Source organism: Protopterus annectens, chromosome 16.part0 (genome assembly GCF_019279795.1).
Source record: "Protopterus annectens isolate FY-2018-M chromosome 16.part0, PAN1.0, whole genome shotgun sequence".
Taxonomy (NCBI): Eukaryota; Metazoa; Chordata; order Ceratodontiformes; family Protopteridae; genus Protopterus; species Protopterus annectens.
The window spans coordinates 640,241,429-640,264,115 of NC_056750.1; the positions used below are offsets into that span (position 1 = coordinate 640,241,429).

General features: G+C 45.2%; 2 protein-coding genes across 4 annotated transcripts in view; both read left to right on the forward strand.

Annotated features, from left to right (window-relative positions):
* Window positions 1-22,687, forward strand: part of REC8 (REC8 meiotic recombination protein) — a 1,573,438-nt gene that overhangs the window by 663,501 nt on the left and 887,250 nt on the right. The window lies entirely within an intron of this gene.
* The window catches only part of LOC122790446 (RNA-binding protein 39-like), a 758,269-nt gene that overhangs the window by 274,520 nt on the left and 461,062 nt on the right, over window positions 1-22,687 (forward strand). For all 3 annotated transcript variants that reach the window (XM_044057983.1, XM_044057982.1, XM_044057984.1), the window contains exon 6: window positions 4,869-4,928. In XM_044057983.1, the coding sequence (XP_043913918.1) occupies window positions 4,869-4,928 (60 nt within the window). The remainder of the gene's footprint in view (window positions 1-4,868; window positions 4,929-22,687) is intronic.

Below are 22,687 nucleotides of genomic sequence, written 5' to 3' on the forward strand. Positions count from 1 at the left end.
TTCTCTGCACTTCCCTTTGACTTACCTACTGCGCCCGGGGTATTCACAAAGTGTCTAGCTCCAGCCATTGCATTTTGCAGGCAGAGAAATATTCAGGTATACCCATACCTGGACAATTGTCTGATTCAGGCAGAAAGCCAAGACTTGCTGTTAAAACATCTGGCATTCATAAAGAATCTTCTAACCTCACTCAGGTACACCATAAATGAAAAGAAATCTCACCTAGTACCCTGCCAACAGATTGTATTCCTGGGAGCAAGCTTGAACACCACTTCCCAGATGGCTTTCCTCACTCCAGAGAAACAAGTTTATTTGACAACCTACTTCACACTACTGGCCACAAAGACCCAGCTGTCTGCAAGGAAAATTCTGCAACCCTGGGGTTCATGGCCTTTTGCATTCCACTAATTCCATATGCAAGACTGCATATGAGGAAACTACAGTGGTATCTAAAAAGCCTATGGTGCCAACATTCTCAGGACCTGGAATCAATGATTCCTATCATTCCTTGTATAAAGACAGAGTTCCTTTGGTGGGCAGAGGCCTGCTACCACAACAATGGGCTCCCTTTCACTCTACCCCCTACTGCCCAAACCCTAACAACAGATGCATCAGACTATGCATGGGGAGGGGGGGCTCACTTGGCAGGGCAGTGCATTCAGGGCAAATGGAACCAGAGTCAGATGCACCTGCATATCCACCAAAAAGAAATGTTATCTGTACAGAATTCCCTGGCAGCCTTCAAAGACCACATCCTTCCTGGACAATTATTGGTAAAGACAGAATACCACAGTTACGTGGTACTTAAACAAGCAGGGGGGAACCTACTCTTGCCCTCTCTGCAGACTAGCCATGGCTCTGTGTGGAATACACCCTTGAGCTACCAAGTGCACCTACAAGCTCAATTCCTTCCAGGCAAGCTAAATTCACTGGCAGACCTAAGCAGAAATCTCATGAACCCACAAGAATGGAAACTGGAACCAAAAAATATTCATCCTCTTAAGTAACAAATGAGAGACTCCAGAGATGGACCCGTTTACCTCCCCTCAAAACTACCAATTGGTCAAATTCTGCACAAGGACTCCCCACAGTCAAACTTGGAAAGTGGATGCTCTGTCCTTTACCTGGGAGAGCCTCTCGGTTTATGCCTTTTCCCCTATGCTTCTCCTCTCGAAGGTTCTGCTAAAGATCAAACGGGACAAGCCAGGGACAATACTGATTTGTACCAGACTGACCATGCCAGCATTGGTACCCCCTCTTACTGCAGTATGATACTGCTGGAACCATGGCACCTACCTCCGACACCTTCCGTGCTGTCCCAGCAGGCGGGCCAGATTCTACACCCTCAGCTTCAAACCCTGAACCTTGCAGCCTGGCTAATTCCTTGAGCTTCCCAATAGCATCCGTCAGTAAGCAGGTGCTAGATGTCATTCTGGAAGCAAGGAGGCCTAGTACTAGAAAACCTTATGCTGAAAAGTGGAAAAGATACTGTTCCTGGAGCCAGACTCAGGGGGATGGGCACAGCAATGTAAAGCTTGCCTTATATTCTTAAGTTTGTTTGTTTCTTTCGGCTTTTCCTGGTTAGGGGTCGCCACAGCGGAACTCTGGTCCGCTAATGATTGGCAGTAGATTTTGACGTGCTGGCTTGCCGGGCCTAACGCACAACCTTCAACGAAGGAAGTCCCATTCACGAATGTCACCACACAGAAGACGCTGTAACTGAGAATCGAACGGGCAACATCTAACTGTGAGGCGACAATGCTACCACAGCACCACCACTGCTTCTACTCCACAAGGGCCTATCCTTTTTGTCAATTAAAATTCATGCCTCTGCCATTTCAGCACATTATAATACTGAACCACCCCTCTTCTCTCACCCTTGCTAAAGCAATTCCTCAGATGGGCCAAATATTTAAGACCCCCCCCCCACCACCACCACCAGGCAAGCCCCTACTCCAGTCTGGGACCTTAACTTTGTATTGGAAAAGCTCACTCTCCCTCCCTTTGAGCCAGCTGCAACTGCAGAGTTGAAATTCCTTTCTTGGAAAACGGCTTTCCTTCTAGCCATCACTTCAGCAAGAAGTGTCTGAATTACAGGCCCTCATGGCAGTGGAGCCCTTCATTATCTTCCATGCAGACAGTGTTTCCCTCAGGACCAATCCTTCCTTTATGCCCAAGGTGCTGTCTAGTGTGGCCCTAAATCAGTCCATTAATTTGCCTACCTTTTTCCCGAATCCACAAAACAAAGGTGAACTAATACTGCACTCTTTGGACGTGCACAAACAACTTAGATTTTGTTTGGAGAGGGTTAAGCCTCTCAGAAAATCTGAACAGCTGCTAGTTGGCTTTGCTGCAGGGGCAGAGGGGAATGCCATTTCAAAGCAAACAATTTCTAAATGGATAGCCCATTGCATTCATTTTTGCTATAAGCACCATGGAAAAACCTACCCCTCAGGGGATAAGATCACATTCCATCAGGGCTACATCTACCTCTATAGCCTTCTTCAGAGGAGTCCCTACCAGAGACATCCTAGAAGCTGCTACCTGGAGCTCTGTACATACCTTCACCAAGCATTACCACGTTTTTGTTTTTTCTAAATCCAGAGCTGTTTTGCCACTGCAGTCGTTCAGGGCTTATTAGCTGGTCCTAATGCTCTCTGACTTCCTCCTCCCTTCCTTGGCTTTGGGAATGAACCCAAATGTAATGACTGCAACAGTGAAACACGAAGAACCTAGTACAGTTGTGTACACTTACCATAAATGCAGATGTTCCAGTGTATTCACTTTTGCAGTCCTGGTTACCCTCCCTCCAGACCCCTGACTTCTCTTGGCTCTACCTTTGCTTCTTGTTTGGTGTATTTAAACTTTCTGGTGTATTTGCTTTTTGATGGAGGTGTAACATAACATACAGTTGCTACCCATTATGGGGGCACCTGACATCTGGGGCAAGAAAAACTGATGTAATGGCGTCGGCTGCATGTTTTATACCCCTGACGACCTGACGTCATGGAAAAAGACGGCGTCCGACGCAGGAATCCAAGACTCTGATATTCAGACTGGCTGAGGGCTACTTGCAGGCAGATAACCCAAATGTAATGACTGCAACAGTGAATGCATTCTAACATCTACATTTATGGTAAGTGTACACAACTGTACTTTTCTTGTCCTGGAGAGCATGTGTCACGGTGACATTTTATTCTGTTAGGAGAATGGACCTTGAACAAGCATTCTGTAACAGCATAGGTTCCTTTTTGCTTATCCCCTTCACCCAATGTGTTGCCTCCTTAACCTTAGTTGAGAGGCCATTTAAATTAAAATTGTAGACACATTCTGTTGCTCTGTATCTTTGTAGATCATCATATGGGGAGGACTCTTATGTTGTATGGGCATGTTTTGTTGGTGTACACTTCCACCATCCTGAAATGAAGGTAGTTCGGGCTGCTGTCCTCTTCGTGCCATACCTCATACTTACTGATATTTGTTTCTTGAGGAATTCAGCCCTGTGTATGAGACATCCAAAGCTGTAATAGAGTTGTGTGATTAGACTTTGCCCTTGGTATGTTTTCTTTTAAGTGATATTGTATCAGTAATGTTTTAGTATTTAAGTTTACGTGCTTATAGAGTTGCACTGTGCTTATGTAAAAGGACAGTGGCTCTTACGGATTGTATTCCTTTTGGTGGGGTTCCTATTTATAGTTTCAGGAAGGAATTCATATTTTTTTTGTAATCCATTTTTTTAAGGTTGGTGGCTTTGCCTGTAAGTTTTGTTAGTAGTAGCGTATTTCTAACCATCTTTGCAGTTACTCATTCAGATGTGTCCTGGTTATATGTTCTGCATGTGTTGAGCTGGTAGCAGATTGTATGCTTCTTTAAATTGTTCAGGCCTGACCAGCAGGGGGTTAGCTAAGCCCTTTGCTTCCAAAGGTCTTCTAAGCCAGGAAACCACTTGCTTCCTGAAAGTGTTTCTCAAAAATACTCCACTAATATCTGATAAACAATGTGAATTACAGGAGGTGTAAATAATAAAAGCTCTTGTGTAGACAGTGGACATGCACTACTCCCATCATGGCAGACTAGCAGCCTGTTTTTTTTTTTTTATTTTTTTTATTTGAACTGTAACATTGAAAATGTCACAATTTTAGTAACTTTCTGCAAATTCTAACTCCAGCTCTGTATATTCCGTGCTTACCATTACATTGATATCTTGCAGAATTGTCATAGGTGTGCATCTGTACATGGACTTAAGAAATTAGAATTTGAAATCACTTTGTAGTATAGTTGTTTCAGAAGTACTGAAAAGTTTTTTTTTTTTTTTTTTTTTTTTTCAAAGACAAATGTACTCTTGTTGGAAGTACAGTAACTCTTGTTTCACAATGACTGTACTCTTGTAGGAAGCAATTGTGTTTTTCTTGTCAGTTGGGATTGCCAGACCATTGGCTTTAGCTTGGCAACTTCTAGATCTAATTCAAATGGTTTACATCTTGTATGCTAGAATATAGCTGTTCTTTTTGGCAGTGCTGTACAAATGTACAGAGGTATTCAGATACAGCCTTTAGGAAAGCTAAATGTAGGTATCTGATTTACAAACTTAAAATGTACAGGAGTATGTCAGTGTGTTGAAGGGAGTTTTGGTGAATGCTGTTTCAGGGAAAATATTTCACTGAAAACGTGGGGGCACAGGAGGACATTTTAGGAGTATTTGTGTTTGGATAAGTGGTGTTAATCCTATCAGCATGATTCCAGGTTTACTTGCCATATGAAACTAGGTTTTCTTTTGGGGAGAGTTCTCTTGTTTTGTGGGGGGGGGGGGGTGAAGATGACGCGTTGGCTTCAGTTTACTATAAAGCTTTGTCTTTTGTATTTTGCAGGAGGAAAAGCACACTAAGTAGAAGTCGAAGCCCATTTTTTAAAGAGAAGAGTCCTGTCAGGTATGACTTTTTTTCCCTCAAAGCATTGGTCTGTGACTCTTGCATGGCTTTGTACCGGTGATGTTTGATGTTCTTCGTGTTTCACTGTTGCAGTCACCACATTTGGGTTATCTGCTTGTAGTTGGCCCTCAGTTGACCTGATTATCAAAGTCTTGAGTCCTGCGTTACTTGCTCTCTCATCTTCCATGACGTCAGGTAGTCAGGGGTATAAAGCATTGCATTCGACGCCATTACATCAGTCTTTCGTGCCATGCAGTGCCCGAAGCAGAAGCAGTTCGCAAGTGCCGGTTGGCTGACTCCTGAAATGTTAGTTTTCGAGTTTCAGTTCTGAAGTCTTCAACTAAGCTAAGTACTTGGTTGGGGATCCTTTTTCTTGCTTTAAACTGATGTCCGTAAAAGTTAACAATTGTATTTCTTGTGGAAAGCAAATACCTCATAAAAATTTTCATTCGTACTGCATTCCTTGCCTAGGCCCAGACCACGACGTATCTTGCTGTCGGTTTTTTGCCTTTTTCAAACCTCGTACTATTCGTCGTCTGTTCATTTCTGCATCTTAATACTTTGGTACTCGCTTCAATTATCCAGAAATGGCTTCAGTAAGCCACCCGACTACTGACATTCTGAAAAAAAGCAAAGATAAAGGCAGAGGCCACATAGGTCCAAAGCTGCCACCGACGCTTCTCCAACGCTAGTCGCCAGTTCGCTGGTGCTAAGTGAGGTGCTTTCGCAGCCCCTGATACCCACTACTTCAGATTTGCAAGCCTCTACTGAGACCCATTTGGAGTCCGGTATGCCGCGAGATGTTTCTTCAGCTGGGAGCCTGCTGATGTCTCTACCTTGGATGGGTCCAGAGCCACTGTGCAGTCACTGGCTTTTGAGGGTGTATTCAGGCCTACTGACTTGCATATTAAACCAATGCCATCGTCTTCTTCAAGGCTTAAAACTCGATCCATGCCCAGAAAACTGACGCCCAGACTGCATGGTCAGGCCCCAATGCCTAAAAAAACAAATAAGACTGTCTGAAGACTTTGTTACTCTAATCGGGGGAAGCCACCCTTCTCCCTCTAAGAGACCCAGGACTGATTTTCCTTCTGATTCATCTGATCAGGATTCTGAACTTTCTGTTTTCTCTGACCAGGATTTGCCCTTGTCTACCTATGAGGATTCTGATGCAGAGGACTCCATTCCCTCTGCATCCCCTCCAGAGGATTTCTCTTTTGGTGAAACCTTGCATACTCTTGGGGAGCATTTATGCTGAGAAAGCCCAGGATTACTCTCACTCTAAAAAGATGCTTAGGGAATTCTTACTCCTGCCTCAACACAGGCCTTTAGCTCTCCCTCCTGTACTGGACATAGTAGATGATGCCTTCTTGGAATGTAGCCTGGCCCCTGACACTTTACCTCCTGCTCCCAGAAAACCTGATGGGTATTATAGGGTACCTGACGCTCACAAGTTCCTCTTTAAAAATCATACTGCGGATCCTGAGACCATTTCACAGGGACCCAAGGGCATGAAGGCTACTACTGCCAAAAACCCTACCCCCTCTGTTGGAGATTCCAAGGTGCTGGATAGATAAGGTAAGAAGGTATACACTTTTGCAGCTTTGGCCATTAGGGCCTTAAACTGCCAGTGTCATATGTTAAAGTATTATCAGCATATTATTGGATTGCTTAAAGAGAAAATGATGTTGATTCCGGACTGTGCTGAAAATCAAGAATTACATGATTTAATGCATTCTGCTGAACAGGTTGGAAAACATTCTTTGCAATGTGGTTTTGATCCATTGGAAGCATCTTGCAAGGTTGCTGTCACTAGGTCTGTACTTAGAAGGCATGCTTGGCTTAAGGAGCAATCTTTGCCAGATCATGTTAAAGCTAAATTACTGGAGGCTCCCTTAAACCAAGACTGCCTGTTTGGCAACAAAGCAGTAGTAGTACTTAAAAAGATGGAGGAAAAAGCTAAATCTATGCAAACTGTTAAAGATTTCCTGCAAGCACAGCCTCCCAGATTTAGTAGGCTTTGGCCCTCTAAGAATTGGTCCTTTCCTGACTCTTCCAGGCCTTCTCAGTCCAAACCCAGAACCAGCAGAACACCCAGACTTCAGTCCCAGGGAACTCAAAGGCCTAAGCAGTAGGGGGCTCCCACTTCCAAAGCAGGGAGTAGTAAGACTCCCCCTATGGTAAACTGTCTTCAGTGACGTAACTTTAAACCTTCCAAGCCCTGCTCAACTGACTGTTCTTTTAGGGGGAAAGATCGTCCTGCATGCAAAAAAATTGGAAACTCATTATCCAGGACAAATGGGTTTTAAATATAGTTTCCCCAAGGATACAGATTCCACTTCCCCTCCTTACCCAACCCCAAAGTGGTTGGCCAAACTTACCCCCACGTCAGTGGGCAGAGGCTCAAAAGCAAGTTCTCTCTCTCTTAAGCATCAGGGCTATTCAGCCTGTCCCAGAAAAAAGAATGGGGACAAGGTTTTACTCAAGACTTTTCCTGGTACCCAGAAAAGACCATTCCTAGCGTCCTGTCGTGGACCGGTCTATCCTAAACACATTTTTTGTAATCCCAAAGTTCAAGATGCTAACTCTTCATCAGCTGCTTCCCATGTTCTGCATAAATACCTGGTGGGCAAAACTGAATTTAAAGGAAGCCTACCTGCACATCCCAGTAAGGGAATCTTGCAGAAGATGGCTACGCTTCAGAGTAGGCTACATGCACTATCAGTTCTCTGCACTGCCCTTTGGCTTATCTACTGCACCCAGTGTATTCACAAAGTGCCTAGCTCCAGTCATTGCATTTTGCAGGCAAAGAAATATTCAAATATACCCATACCTGGACGATTGTCTAATTCAGGCAGAAAGCCAGGACATGCTATTAAATCATCTGCTAGACAGGGGTCCAGGAAAGTAAATAATGTGGGAAGAAATAGCCAGGGAATTGTTATGGCTAGGCTTGTATAGGCCCTAGGGCTGATAGCCTAGTACCAACCTATGAACCTATGAATTTGTAAAGAAATTACTAACTTCTCTGGGGTACACCATAAATGAAAAGAAATCACATCTTGTACCCTGCCAGTAAATTGTATTCCTGGGAGCAAGCATGAATTCAACTTCCCAGATGGGCCTACCTCACGCCAGAGAAACAAGATGTTCTTCATTCCACATTGCTGCAGTCCTAACACTTGGGTAGTCCGCTGTCCCAGTCGGCCCGAATACCAAAGTATATGGCTGACGTCGGTCAAGGCGCATTAGTCTGACGTCAGGACGTCAGGGTACAAATGCGCATGACCGACGTCATATCCTCAGTCTTTTTTGCCGCATGGTCCGATGCAGAAGCAGTTTTGCGAGTGCAGGTTGGCGTTCTGAAATTTTCTGAAATCGGAGTTTCAGACCGAATCAAAGTTGGCTAAGTACCCCGTTGGGGAATATTTTGGTTTTTTCTTGCCTCAGTATTTAACCGGATGTCAGAAAAAGTGAATAACTGTATTTCTTGTGGGAAACAGATACCTCATAGGGATTACCATACCTTGTGTATACCTTGTTTAGGGCCTGAGCACGACGTTGTCGGATGTCGCTCTTGTGCTAGATTTAACAAACGCACTATAAAGAGAAGATTAGACTGTGCCAGGTTAGTTTTTGGGAAGCGTTGTAATTATAAAATGCCGCCGGATACTCCGGCCGCTTCCAAAAGCGCAAGGACAAAGCAGCAAAGCCTAGGTTGGAAGAACCGTCAGTCCCGGACGTTGGTTCTTTAGAAGGCTCAGTGGAGCCGGTGGTTCTGCCAGAAGTTTCTTTGGAGTCTCAGGGAGAGACTTTACTGTTACAAGATGTGTCCTCTCAGGAGGTAGGCCAGGCTGAAGGGGCTTCTCAGGTGGCTGTTCTCCCCTCTCTTCCTAAGGTGGTTAGGCCTCCCTTCTGTTTCCAAGGCTTCTTTGAGAGGCAGGCCAGGTTTAACTTCAGTGGGGTCTCTCCTAGTTCTTCAGGATCTTTGCCTAAGAAACATATGCTTAAAATGGCAGAAGATTTGATTACTATGATTAGAGGTTCTATGCCCTCCTGATAAGAGGCCTAGGGTGGAACCTGAGCTTGAGAGTTTTGAGCAGTGTTCGAGGCTTCTGAGTCTTCGGCTGAAGACTTGCAGGAGTATCCTCCTTATTCTGATTCTGATGTGGATGATTCTACTCCTTCGGCTTCTCCTCCTGAGGATTTTTCTTTCAGAGACTCTTCATTCCATGAGGGAGCATTTTAAATGGGAAGGTCAAGATTTCTCTGATTCCAGGAAGAGGCTTAGGGAATTTTGTTTTACCCCAGCATAGGCCTTTAGCTATACCTCCTGTTCTGGATGTGGTGGAAGATGTTTTTGCAGAGGCTTCCCTGAACCCTGATTCTTTGCCTCCTGCCCCAGTTAAACCAGATAGGTATTATAGGGTGCCTGAAGCTCATAAGTATCTTTTTAAGAGTCCTAGGGCAGACCCAGAAACTGTTTCTCAGGGGCCTAAAGGTGTTAAGGCTTCTGTTGTTAAAAATCCTGTTCCTCCTGATAAAGAGGCAAGGGCTTTGGATAGATGGGGAAAGAAGGTGTATACTTCTTCCACTTTAGCCATGAGGGCTTTGAATTGCCAGTTCCACATGTTAAAATATCAAAATTATCTCCTTTCACAATTGAAGTCTAAGGTAGATGCTCTGGCGGAAGGTATTGAGTGTAAAGAGTTGCAGGATTTAGTTCATGTGTCTGAACAGGTGGGTAAGCATTCCTTGCAATGTGGTTTTGATGCTGTGCAGGCCTCTTCGAGGGTGGCTGCCACTGGTTCTGTTCTTCGTGCACGCCTGGCTGAGGGATCAGAATTTAGCTGAGCATGTTAAGACAAGGATTTTGGATGCTCCGTTACAGTCTGACGTGTTGTTTGGTTCGCCTGTGGAAGCAGTTTTAAAGAAAATGGAGGACAAGGCTAAGTCTATGCAGACTGTTAAAGATTTTTTGCAGGTTCAGCCTCCGAAGTTTAGTAGAAATTGGCCTACTAAGGGGTGGACATATCCTGCTTATGATTCCCAGTCTAGGGGTAGGTCTAGATGTGGTAGGGGCAGAGCTCAAGGTTCTTTTAGGCCTAGAACAGGGAGTTCACCTGCTCAGTCTTCTGGTGAGGGCAGGGGTCAGTCCTTTCGTAAACAGACCCAATGACCTGCCTTTTCAGCTGCCAGTGCTTTCTCGTCTGGCAGCACCATTGGGAGGAAGGCTGGCACTTTTCAAAGAAAATTGGAGTTTAATTACCCAAGACAGATGGGTATTGGATATCATTCACCATGGTTACAGGTTTTATTTCCATACCTTGCCTCCTTTCAAAGGCATGCCAGACATTCCTCCGCTACAAAGAAAAGAGGCTCACAAGCAAGATGTTCTTCGTCTTCCCTTGCTGCAGTCCTGACAATTGGGTATAGTCCGCGTCCCAGTCGGCCCGAATACCAGAGTATAAGGCTGACGTCGGTCATGGCGCCTTAGACTGACGTCAGTACGTCAGGGTACTAATGCGCATGACCGACGTCATTTCCTCAGTCTTTTTTGCCGCATGGTCCGATGCAGAAGCAATTTTGCGAGTGCAGGTTGGCGTTCTGAGATTTTCCGAACCGGAGTTTCAGACCGAATTCAGAGTTGGCTAAGTAACCCGTTGGAACATTTTGGTTTTTCTTGCCTCAGTATTTAACCGGATGTCAGAAAAAGTGAATAACTGTATTTCTTGTGGGAAGCAGATACCGCATAGGGATTATCATACATTGTGTATACCTTGTTTAGGGCCTGAGCACGACGTTGTTGGTTGCCGCTCTTGTGCTAGATTTAACAAGCGCACTATTAAGAGGAGGCTTGATTGTGCCAGGTTAGTGTTTGGGAAGCGTTGCAATTATACTATGCCGTCGGATGCTCCGGCGCCTGCTTCATCTAAGAAGCGCAAGGACAAAACAGTGAAGTCTAGGGTGAGGAACCGGCAGTCCCAGACGCCGGTCCTTTGAAGGCTCAGGGAGCCAGAGGTTTTGCCAGGAGTCTCTATGGAGTCTCAGGCAGATACTTTACTGTTACAGGATGTGCCCTCTCAGGAGGTAGGCCAGGCTGAGGGGGCTTCTCAGGTAGCTGTTCTTCCCTCTCTTCCCAAGGTAGTTAGGGCCTCTCCTTCTGTTGCCAAAGCTTCTTTTAGAGGAAGGCCAAGTTCAGCTTCTGTAGGGGCTTCTCCTAGCATTTCGGGCTCTGTGCCTAAGAAACATATGCTTAAAATGGCAGAAGATTTGATTACTCTGATTAGAGGTTCTATGCCCCACCTGATAAGAGGCCTAGGGTGGAACAGGAGTTTGATAGTTTTGAACAGTGTTCACAGGCTTCAGAGTCTTCTGTGGAAGACTTGCAAGAGTTTCCTACTTATTCTGATTCTGATGTGGATGATTCCACTCCTTCAGCTTCTCCTCCTGAGGATTTCTCATTTTCAGAGACTCTTCACTCCATGAGGGAGCACTTTAAATGGGAAGGCCAAGATTACTCTGACTCCAGAAAGGCTTAGGGAATTCTTGTTTTGCCCCAGCATAGGCCCTTAGCTATTCCTCCTGTGTTGAATGTGGTGGAGGATGTTTTGCAGAGGCTTCTCTGAACCCTGATTCCTTGCCTCCTGCTCCTGTTAAGCCTGATAGGTATTATAGGGTGCCCAAGCTCATAAGTATTTGTTTGAGTCCCAGGGGACCCAGAAACTGTTTCTCAGGGGCCTAAAGGTGTTAAAGCTTCTGTGGTTAAAAATCCTGTACCCTCTGATAAAGAGGCAAGGGCTTTGGATAGGTGGGGTAAGAAAGTATATACTTCTTCCACTCTAGCCATGACGGCGTTGAATTGTCAGTTTCATATGCTGAAATATCAGAATTATCTCCTTTCACAATTGAAATCTAAGGTGGATGCTTTGGCGGAAGGTATTGAGTGTAAAGAATTGCTGGATTTGGTTCATGTGTCTGAACAAGTGGGTAAGCATTCTTTGCAGTGTGGTTTTGATGCTGTTCAGGCCTCCTCGAGGGTGGCTGCTACTAGTTCTGTTCTTCGCAGACATGCATGGTTGAAGGATCAGAATTTAGCTGAGCATGTTAAGACCAGGATTTTGGATGCTCCTTTACAGTCTGATGTGTTGTTTGGACCGCCTGTGGAAGCAGTTTTAAAGAAAATGGAGGACAAAGCTAAGTCTATGCAGACTGTTAAAGATTTTTTGCAGGTGCAGCCTCCGAAGTTTAGTAGAAATTGGCCTGCTAAGGGGTGGACATATCCTGCTTATGGTTCCCAGTCTAGGGGTAGGTCTAGACGTGGTAGGGGCAGGGCTCAAGGTTCGTTTAGGCCTAGATCAGACAGTTCACCTGCTCAGACTTCTGGTGAGGGCAGGGGTCAGTCCTTTCGTAAGCAGAACCAATGACCTGCCTTTTCAGCTGCCAGTGGATTCTCGTCTGGCAGCTCCTTTGGGAAGAAGATTGTCTCTTTTCAAAGAAAATTGGGATTTAATCACTCAAGACAGATGGGTGCTGGATATCATTCATCACGGGTACAGATTTTATTTCCACACAATGCCCCCTTTCAAAGGCATGCCAGATGTTCCTCCTCCACAAAGAAAAGAGGCTCACAAGCAAGTTTCTCAGTTACTCCAGATAGGGGCTATTCAGCCAGTCCCTGTATCAGAAAGGGGCTTATTTTATTCTCGCCTGTTCCTAGTACCAAAGAAGGGGAACACGTGGAGACCAATTTTGGATTTATCTATCCTCAACACTTATCTGGACATTCCCAAGTTCAAGATGTTGACGTTACAGCAACTGTTACCTCTGCTGGGCAAGGATCACTGGATGGTAACTTTGGATCTCAAGGAAGCTTACCTTCATGTGCCCATAAGGCTAAGTTGCAGAAAGTATCTGCGGTTTCGAACTGGAGATTTTCATTATCAGTTCTCTGCATTGCCCTTTGGCTTATCTACTGCGCCCAGAGTATTCACAAAGGTTCTGGCTCCAGTGATAGCTTACTTCAGGCTTCAAGGCATTCAAATTTATCCTTACTTGGACGACTGCCTGATTCTGGCTCAAGAAAAGGAACACCTTCTACAGCATCTGGAATATGTCATAGCAGTGCTAAGATGCCTAGGGTATTCTGTGAGCGAAATAAAGTCCAGTCTAGTACCCTCTCAAGACATGTGCTTTCTGGGTGTGAGACTGAGTACAGCAGCCCAGATTGCCTTTTAACCCCGGACAAACAAAAGAGTCTGTCACTTTACTTCCATCAACTATCTCATCAGTCCGTGCTGACTGCAAGGACAGTCCTTCAAGCATTAGGGTTCATGGCATCTTGTATTCTGGTGCTTCCCAATGCCAAACTGCATATGAGGAAGCTGCAATGGTATCTCAAAATGTATGGACACAGCACTGCCAAGATTTGGACACTGTCATTCAAATAATACCTTGCCTTCAAAAGGAATTCTTGTGGTGGGCTCAGGAATGTCACCTAAACAAGGGACTCTCTGTGACCCGGCCAGAGGCGAGTCAGATTTTAACGACAGATGCCTCGGACACTGCTTGGGGAGCTCATCTAAATGGAAAGTGGATACAAGACAAGTGGCCTGCCAGACTACAGCATCTACATATCAACATGAAGGAGATGTTAGCAGTCCAGTTTGCATTGATGGCGTTCAAGGAGTTACTTCCTCCAGGGCAGGTGTTGATTCTGACAGACAACACAACTGTCATGTGGTACATCAACAAGCAAGGTGGAACACATTCTTATCCTCTATGCAGGCAAGCAATGATTTTATGGGAGACTGCGTTAAGCCTGCAACTGACTCTTCAGGCAAGGTTTCTGCCAGGAGCACAGAACTCCCTAGCAGATGTATTAAGCAGACAAATCATGGATCCCCACAGTGGAAACTGGATCTTCATGTATTTCAGAAATTGACAGTGTCATGGGGAACTCCAGACATAGATCTGTTCGCTTCTCCACTAAACCACCAGCTGCCAAAGTATTGCACAAAGGGGTTTCATCACACAGCTTGGAAAGTGGATGCTCTGTCTTTCAGTTGGAAAAACCTTCATGTCTATGCCTTTCCACCTCTACCTCTTCTTCCAAAGGTATTACTAAAGGTCAGACAGGACAGGCCAAGGATGATTTTGATAGCTCCAGATTGGCCTCGGCAACACTGGTACCCACTTCTAAGGAGTCTTGTAAAGAAGCCTCCATGGCCTTTACCTCTGATTCCTCATCTGTTATCTCAGAAGGACGGTCATCTGCTCAATGTCAAGCTTCAATCTCTTCATCTCACAGCTTGGCATATTCTGTGTTGAAGCATGGTAGGTCTCAGCTTCCTCAACAAGTTTTAAATGTGATTATGGAAGCTAGAAGGCCTAGTACTAGGAGAGTGTACAGAAAAATGGAAGAGATTTTTATTTTGGAGTACAGCAAAGAATTTGGAGATTTCAGAGCCTAATTTGAGTGTGGCTCTTCAATATCTTACTGAATTATTGGACAAAGGTTTGTCCTTCTCTTCCATAAAGATTCATGCTGCAGCAATTTCAGCTCACTATGATTGTGACCCACCTTTGTTTCGCATCCTTTGTTCAAGCAGTTTCTTAGAGGGCAAAGAATATAAGACCCCCGTGAGCTCCTACTCCTGCTTGGGATCTCAATTTTGTGTTGGAAAAACTTACTCTACAACCTTTTGAGCCTGCAGCTACTGCTGAATTGAAATATTTGTCATGGAAGACTGCTTTTCTGTTGGCTATTACTTCTGCAAGAAGGGTGTCTGAGTTGCAGGCCCTTATGGCAGTAGAGCCCTTTTGATTTTCCATAAGGACAGGGTATCATTACGTACTAATCCTTCCTTTATGCCTAAGGTGGTTTCTAGTGTGGCTTTAAACCAAACTATTCATTTGCCTACGTTTTTGCAGATCCTCAAAATAAAGGGAAAAGATTTTGCACACTTTAGATGTACACAGGCAATTGCGTTATTATTTGAGCAGGACTAAAGATTTTAGGCAGTCTCAGCAGTTACTTGTTTCTTTTGCTTTGAGTTCACAGGGCAAGCCTGTGTCAAAACAAACTATTTCTAGGTGGATTGGCTTTTGCATTGCATTTTGTTATTCCCATCATGGCAAAGAGGTTCCAGCTGGGATTAGGCCTCATTCCACTAGGGCTACTGCCACTTCAACAGCATTTCTAAGGGGTGGCAACTAAGGATATTCTGGAAGCAGCTACTTGGAGTTCAGTGCATACTTTCTCTAGGCATTATCACCTGCCTATATACTCTAAGACTAGAGCTGGTTTTGCCACAGCTGTTTTGCAAGGCATGTTGTCAGCTCCTGCTACTTTATAATTTGCCAGCCTCCCTTACCTCTGCTTTGGGATTCTACCCAATTGTCAGGACTGCAGCAAGGGAAGGCGAAGAACATAGTACAGTTTTGTACATACCATAAATGTAGATGTTCGAGGATTCCCTTGCTGCAGTCCAATTTACCCTCCCTCCTTCCCCTCTGTGTTTCAGGGTGGTTGTGTAGGTGAGTTTTCATGCTTATATTTTTTGTATGTATTACTGTATATATTGTACATGTTTTTTGGTGCAGGTTGTTTTTGGGACTTGTCTTTTTGGGTCTTCTGACATCTGGGGCAAGAAAAGACTGAGGAAATGACGTCGGTCATGCGCATTAGTACCCTGACGTACTGACGTCAGTCTAAGGCGCCATGACCGACGTCAGCCTTATACTCTGGTATTCGGGCCGACTGGGACGCGGACTATACCCAATTGTCAGGACTGCAGCAAGGGAATCCTCGAACATCTACATTTATGGTAGGTACAAAACTGTACTTTTCTCTGTTACTCCAAATAGGGGCCATTCAGCCGGTTCCTGTGCCAGAAAGGGGCCTAGGATTTTATTCTCGCCTGTTCCTAGTACCAAAGAAGGGGAACACGTGGAGACCAATTTTGGATTTATCTATCCTCAACACTTATCTGGACATTCCCAAGTTCAAAATGTTGACGTTACAACAGCTTTTACCTCTGCTGGGCAAAGATCACTGGATGGTAACTTTAGATCTCAAGGAGGCTTACCTTCATGTACCTATCAGACTAAGTTGCAGGAAGTATCTGCGTTTTCGAGCTGGGAATTATTATCAGTTCTCTGCATTGCCCTTTGGCTTATCTACTGCCCAGAGTATTCACAAAGGTTCTGGCTCCAGTGATAGCTTACTTCAGGCTAAAAGGAATACAAATCTATCCTTACTTGGTCGACTGCCTGATTCTGGCTCAAGAAAAGGAAGACCTTTACAGCATTTGGAATATGTGATAGCAGTGCTAAGATGCCTGGGGTATTCTGTGAGCGAAATAAAGTTCAGTCTAGTACCCTCTCAAGACATGTGCTTTCTGGGTGTGAGACTGAATACAGCAACCCAGATGGCCTTTTAACCCCGGACAAACAAAAGAATCTTTCCCTTTACTTCCATCAACTATCTCTTCAGTCCGGGCTGACTGCAAGGACAGTCCTTCAAGCCTTAGGGTTCATGGCATCTTGTATTCTGGTGCTTCCCAATGCCAAACTGCATATGAGGAAGCTGCAATGGTATCTCAAAATGTATGGACACAGCACTGCCAGGATTTGGACACTGTCATTCAAATAATACCTTGCATTCAAAAGGAATTTTTGTGGTGGGCTCAGGAATGTCACCTAAACAAGGGACTCTCTGTGACCCGGCCAGAGGCGAGTCAGATTCTAACGACAGATGCCTCAGACATAGCTTGGGGAGCTCATCTGAATGGAAAGTGGGTACAAGACAAGTGGCCTGCCAGACTACAGCATCTACATATCAACATGAAGGAGATGTTAGCAGTCCAGTTTGCATTAATGGCTTTCAAGGAGTTACTTCTTCCAGGGCAGGTGTTGATTCTAACAGACAACACAACTGTCATGTGGTACATCAACAAACAAGGGGAACACATTCTTACCCTCTATGCAGGCAAGCAATGATTTTATGGGAGACTGCGCTCAGCTTGCAACTAACTCTTCAGGCAAGGTTTCTGCCGGGAGCACAGAACTCCTTAGCAGATGTGTTAAGCAGGCAAATCATGGATCCCCACAGTGGAAACTGGATCTTCATGTATTTGAAATTGACAGTGTCATGGGGAACTCCAGACATAGATCTGTTCGCTTCTCCACTAAACCACCAGCTGCCAAAGTTTTGCACGAAAAGGTTTCATCACACAGCTTGGAAGGTGGATGCTCTTTCTTTCAGTTGGAAAAATCTTCATGTGTATGCCTTTCCACCTCTGCCTCTTCTCCCAAAGGTACTCCTAAAGGTCAGACAAGACAAGCCAAGGATGATTTTAATAGCTCCAGATTGGCCTCGGCAACACTGGTACCCATTACTGAGGAGTCTGGTAAGGAAGCCTCCATGGCCTTTACCTTTGATTCCACACCTATTGTCTCAGAGGGACGGTCATCTACTCAATGTCAAGCTTCACTCTCTTCATCTAACAGCCTGGCATATTCTGTTTTGAGACATAGCAGGTCTCAACTTCCTCAACAAGTTTTGAATGTGATTGTGGAAGCCAGAAGACCTAGTACAAGGAAAGTGTATGCAGAAAAATGGAAGAGATTTTTTATTTTGGAGTGCAGCAAAGAATTTGGAGGTTTCTGAGCCTAATTTGAGTGTGGCTCTTCAATACCTTACTGAGTTATTGGACAAAGGTTTGTCTTTCTCTTCCATTAAAATTCATGCTGCAGCAATTTCAGCTCACTATGATTGTGACCCACCATTGTTTTCTCATCCTTTGTTCAAGCAATTTCTTAGAGGGGCAAAGAATATAAGACCCCCACGTAGAGCTCCTACTCCTGCTTGGGATCTCAATTTTGTGTTGGAGAAACTTACTCTACAACCTTTTGAGCCTGCGGCTACTGCTGAATTGAAATACTTGTCATGGAAGACTGCTTTTTTGTTGGCCATTACTTCTGCAAGAAGGGTTTCTGAATTGCAGGCCCTTATGGCGGTTGAGCCTTTTTTGATTTTCCATAAGGATAGGGTATCATTACGTACTAATCCTTCCTTTATGCCTAAGGTGGTTTCTAGTGTGGCTTTAAACCAAACTATTCATTTGCCTACTTTTTATGCAGATCCCCAAAATAAGGGGAAAAGATTTTGCACACTTTAGATGTACACAGGCAGTTGCGTTATTATTTAAGCAGGACTAAGGATTTTAGGCAGTCTCAGCAGTTGTTTGTTTCTTTTGCTTTGAGTTCTCAGGGCAGGCCTGTGTCAAAACAAACTATTTCTAAGTGGATTGGGTTTTGCATTGCATTTTGTTATTCCCATCATGGCAAGGAAATTCCAGCTGGGATTAGGCCTCATTCCACTAGGGCTACTGCCACTTCAACAGCTTTTCTAAGGGGGGTGGCAACTAAGGATATTTTGGAGGCAGCTACTTGGAGTTCAGTGCATACTTTCTCTAAGCATTACCACCTTCCTCTCTACTCTAAATCTAGGGCTGGTTTTGCCACGGCTATTTTGCAGGGCATGTTGACAGCTCCTGCTTCTTTATGATTTGCCAGCCTCCCTTACCTCTGCTTTGGGATTCTACCCAAGTGTTAGGACTGCAGCAATGTGGAATGAAGAACATAGTACAGTTTTGTACCTACCATAAATGTAGATGTTCGAGGATCCACATTGCTGCAGTCCAATTTACCCTCCCTCCTTCCCCTCTGTGTTTAGGGGTGGTTGTGTGAGTGGGGTTATACTTTTGTAAATTTGTATATATTGTACATATATTTGGTGCAGGAGTGTTTGGTGTTTTTTGGTTTTGGCCTTATCTTTTTAGGGTCTTCTGACATCTGGGGCAAGAAAAGACTGAGGATATGACGTCGGTCATGCGCATTTGTACCCTGACGTCCTGACGTCAGACTAATGCGCCTTGACCGACGTCAGCCATATACTTTGGTATTCGGGCCGACTGGGACAGCGGACTACCCAAGTGTTAGGACTGCAGCAATGTGGATCCTCGAACATCTACATTTATGGTAGGTACAAAACTGTACTTTCATTTGATAGCCTACTTCAAGCTACTGGCCACAAAGACCCAGCTTTCTGCAAGGAAAATACTGCAAGCCCTGGGGTTCATGGCCTCTTGCATTTTACTGATTCCATATGCAAGACTGCGTATGAGGAAACTACAGTGGTATCTAAAAAGCCTATGATGTCAACATTCTCAGGATCTAGAATCAGTGATTCCTGTCATACCTTATCTAAAGATAGAGTTCCTTTGGTGGGCAGAGGCTTGCCACCAAAACAAGGGACTGCCATTCGCTCTACCTCCTGCTGCCCAAACCCTAACAGACGCATCAGAGTATGCATGGGGGCTCATTTGGCAGGGCATTGCATTCAGGGCAAATGGGAACACATGTCAAATGCACCTGTATTATCAATCAAAAAGAAATTTTAGCTGTACAGAATGCTCTGACAACCTTCAAGGACCACATTCTTCCAGGTCAATTATTGGTAAAGACGGACAACACCACTGTTATGTGGTACATAAACAAGCCGGGGGAAACCTTCTCATACCCTCTCTGCAGACTAGCCATGGTTCTGTGGAACACAGCCTTGAGCTACCAAGTGCACCTACAGGCTTAATTCCTGCCAGGAAAGCTAAATACACTCGCAAATGACCTAAGCAGAAATCCCATGGACCCGCACGAGTGGAAACTGGAACCAAAGATTTTCATTGTGTTTCACTGTTGCAGTAATTACACTTTGGTTATCCTGCTGGTAGGCTACCCGCAGTCTGCTTGAATTCCAAAGTCTTGGTCCGGCGTCGGTTGCTGTCACCTCTTCCCTGACGTCAGTGCGCCAGGGGTATAAAAGATGCAGTCGACGCCATTTTCTTCAGTCTTTCTTGCCGCACAGTGCCCGAAGCAAAAGCAGTTTGCAAGTGCCGGTCGGCCGACTCCTGAGATTTTCAAATTCGAATTTCGGGTCCGAAGTCTTCATTAAAGCTTAGTACCCTGTTGGGGAAACGTTTTTCTTGCTCCAGACTGATGTCAGAAAAAGTTAACAATTGTATTTCTTGTGGGAAGCAAATACCTCATAAGGATTTTCATTCTTACTGTATTCCTTGCCTAGGCCCTGATCACAACGTTGCTAGCTGTCGGTTTTGCACTAGATTTAACCAACGCACTATTAAGCGTCTGTACTATTTTGCCTTTCATTACTTTGGCCAAAGATTCAATTATATAATCCCGTCAGAACAACCAATGATCAGAGTTTATAAAAAGCGCAAGGAAAAGGACAGGCATCCGAGGTCCAAAACCGATGAGGCTTCCACTAAGCCAGTTCGCTGGTTCTCAGTGAGCCCCTTTCGCAGCCCCTGACGCTCTCTTCCTCAGAGCCACAGGCCACTGCCGATTCCCACATGGAGCCAGCTAGGCCTCTGGATACTCAAGGTATTGGACACACTGAAATTATTCCCTCAGATGGGTCTGGAGCCGCTGAGCAGGCATTGGCTTCTGAGGGTGTTTTCAGACCTACACAGTTGTATGTAAAGCCAACCTCAGCTTCCAAAGCAAAGACTAAAGCAGCTCTAAAGACAAAGAAACAAGTACAGCATTCTCCTGGACAGATTTCCATGCCTAAAAAAACAGATGCTCAAAATGGCCGAAGACCTAATTACCTTGATCAGGGGTTCCCATCCCCCTCCTGATAAGAGGCCTAGGCAAGAGACAGAATATGAATGTTCATCGTGCATACAGCTGCAGTAATCACATATGGGTTCTCTGCCGTCAGGCGGGTCCTCGGTCGGCCGAATTCCAAAGTCTAGGTCCGGCGTCGGTTGTTGTCGCTTTCTCAACTGACGTCAGTGAGGCAGAGGTATATAAGACACAGCCGACGCCATATTCTTCAGTCTTTTTTGCCGCGCGGTGCCCGAAGCAGAAGCAGTTCGCAAGTGCCGGTCGGCCAGCTCCTGAATTTACGAAAAATTGGAAACCGAAGTCTTCTTTAAAGCTAAGTACCCCGTTGGGGAAACTTTTCTTGCCTCAGACCGATGTCAGAAAAAGTTAACAATTGTATTTCTTGGGAGAGCCAAGACTACTCAGAATCAAAGAAACGGCTTAGAGATTTTCTTTTACTACCTCAGCACAGGCCGCTTGCTATTCCCCCTGTGTTAGACATTGTAGATGTATTTTCAGAGTCCTCCCTTTCTCCTGACTCTTTACCCCTGCCCCTGTAAAACCAGACCGATATTACAGGGTTCCAGACTCTCATAAATTTCTTTATAAAAACCCTGCTGCTGATCGCTTGCTATTCCCCCTGTGTTAGACATTGCAGATGATGTATTTTCAGAGTCCTCCCTTTCTCCTGACTCTTTACCCCTGCCCCTGTAAAACCAGACAGATACTACAGTGTTCCAGACTCTCATAAATTTCTTTATAAAAACCCTGCTGCTCATCCAGAAACTATTTCTCAGGGTCCCAAAGGGGTCAAGGCTTCTACTGCAAAAAACCCTATCCCCTCTGACAGGGATTCTAGGGCACTAGACAGATGGGGGAAAAAGTTTGCACTTCTGCTACTTTGGCTGTGAGGGCTTTAAATTGTCAATTTCATATGCTTAAATATCAGCGATACATAATGTCACTTCTAAAACAGAAAATGTTGGCAAATTCTGATTGTGCAGAAAATAACGAAAAGCAGGATTTATTGCATGCAACCGAACAAGTGGGAACGCATACATTGCAATGTGGTTTTGATTCTCTGGAGGCCTCTTGCAGGGCCGCAGTAACGGGTTCTGTCATTAGGAGGCATGCTTGGTTAAAGGAACAGATTCTACCTGGTCATGTCAAGGCAAAATTACTAGATGCTCGATTACAGTGTGATACTTTATTTGGTGTTAAAGCAGAGGAGGTGTTGAAGAAAATGGAGGATAAAGCGAAATCTATGCAAACCGTAAAGGATTTCTTACAGGTACAGCCACCCAGATTTAGCAGGAACTGGCCTACAAAGAATTGGTCCTTTCCAGTGTCAGACAGACCACAAAGAGGCAGATACAGACGCCCTAGAGGCACTCGGTGCGTTAAATGCTTGAGGGTTGAACACCTGTCTTCTGGTTGTACCATTTGTGCAGGGTTCAACCCCGGGCTAAGGAGGAGGTCGAAGTTAGTGCTGGCGGGTCTTTTACCCCCAGATACTGCTTCGCCTCTGCCCCAGTCAGCAACTTGTTGCTGTCAGTTCTCCCCTCGGCTGGGACTCAACCTCCCTTAAAAATGCCGGAGGAAGGATTCTAGTAGGGAGAGACAGAAGGAGGCACAGGAGAAGCACCACAAGAGGAGGCGAAGCTTCCAGCTCGGCTCCTCCATCTAAGCGGGCTTCACCTGTGCCTTCTAGCTTTCCTCCTCCTCGGCTCCACTCCCTCGGTTCTCTCCTGGACCCGAGGAGGAGGAGGCTAACCCTTCCAGGAGGTCTCAGGCGGTTCTCTAGGTCGCTTGGTGGCCTCCTCTAGATCGACCTTTTCGATGGCGAAGCTGATATGGACGGATGATGAGGAAATTCATCCAGGCCCAAATGCAAATGGGAGTGCTCTAGCCCCCAACCGGGAGGGGCTTCGACTTTTTGCCCCGTAGCTCCTTCTCCGACCCATACCACGGGTTCGGAGCTTTGGCGCCGTGCAGATTTGGATCCGGGGTGGGTCGGATCCGATTGGTCGGCGCACCTCGGATCCGTCCCATCCTGAGTGCTTGGTGCC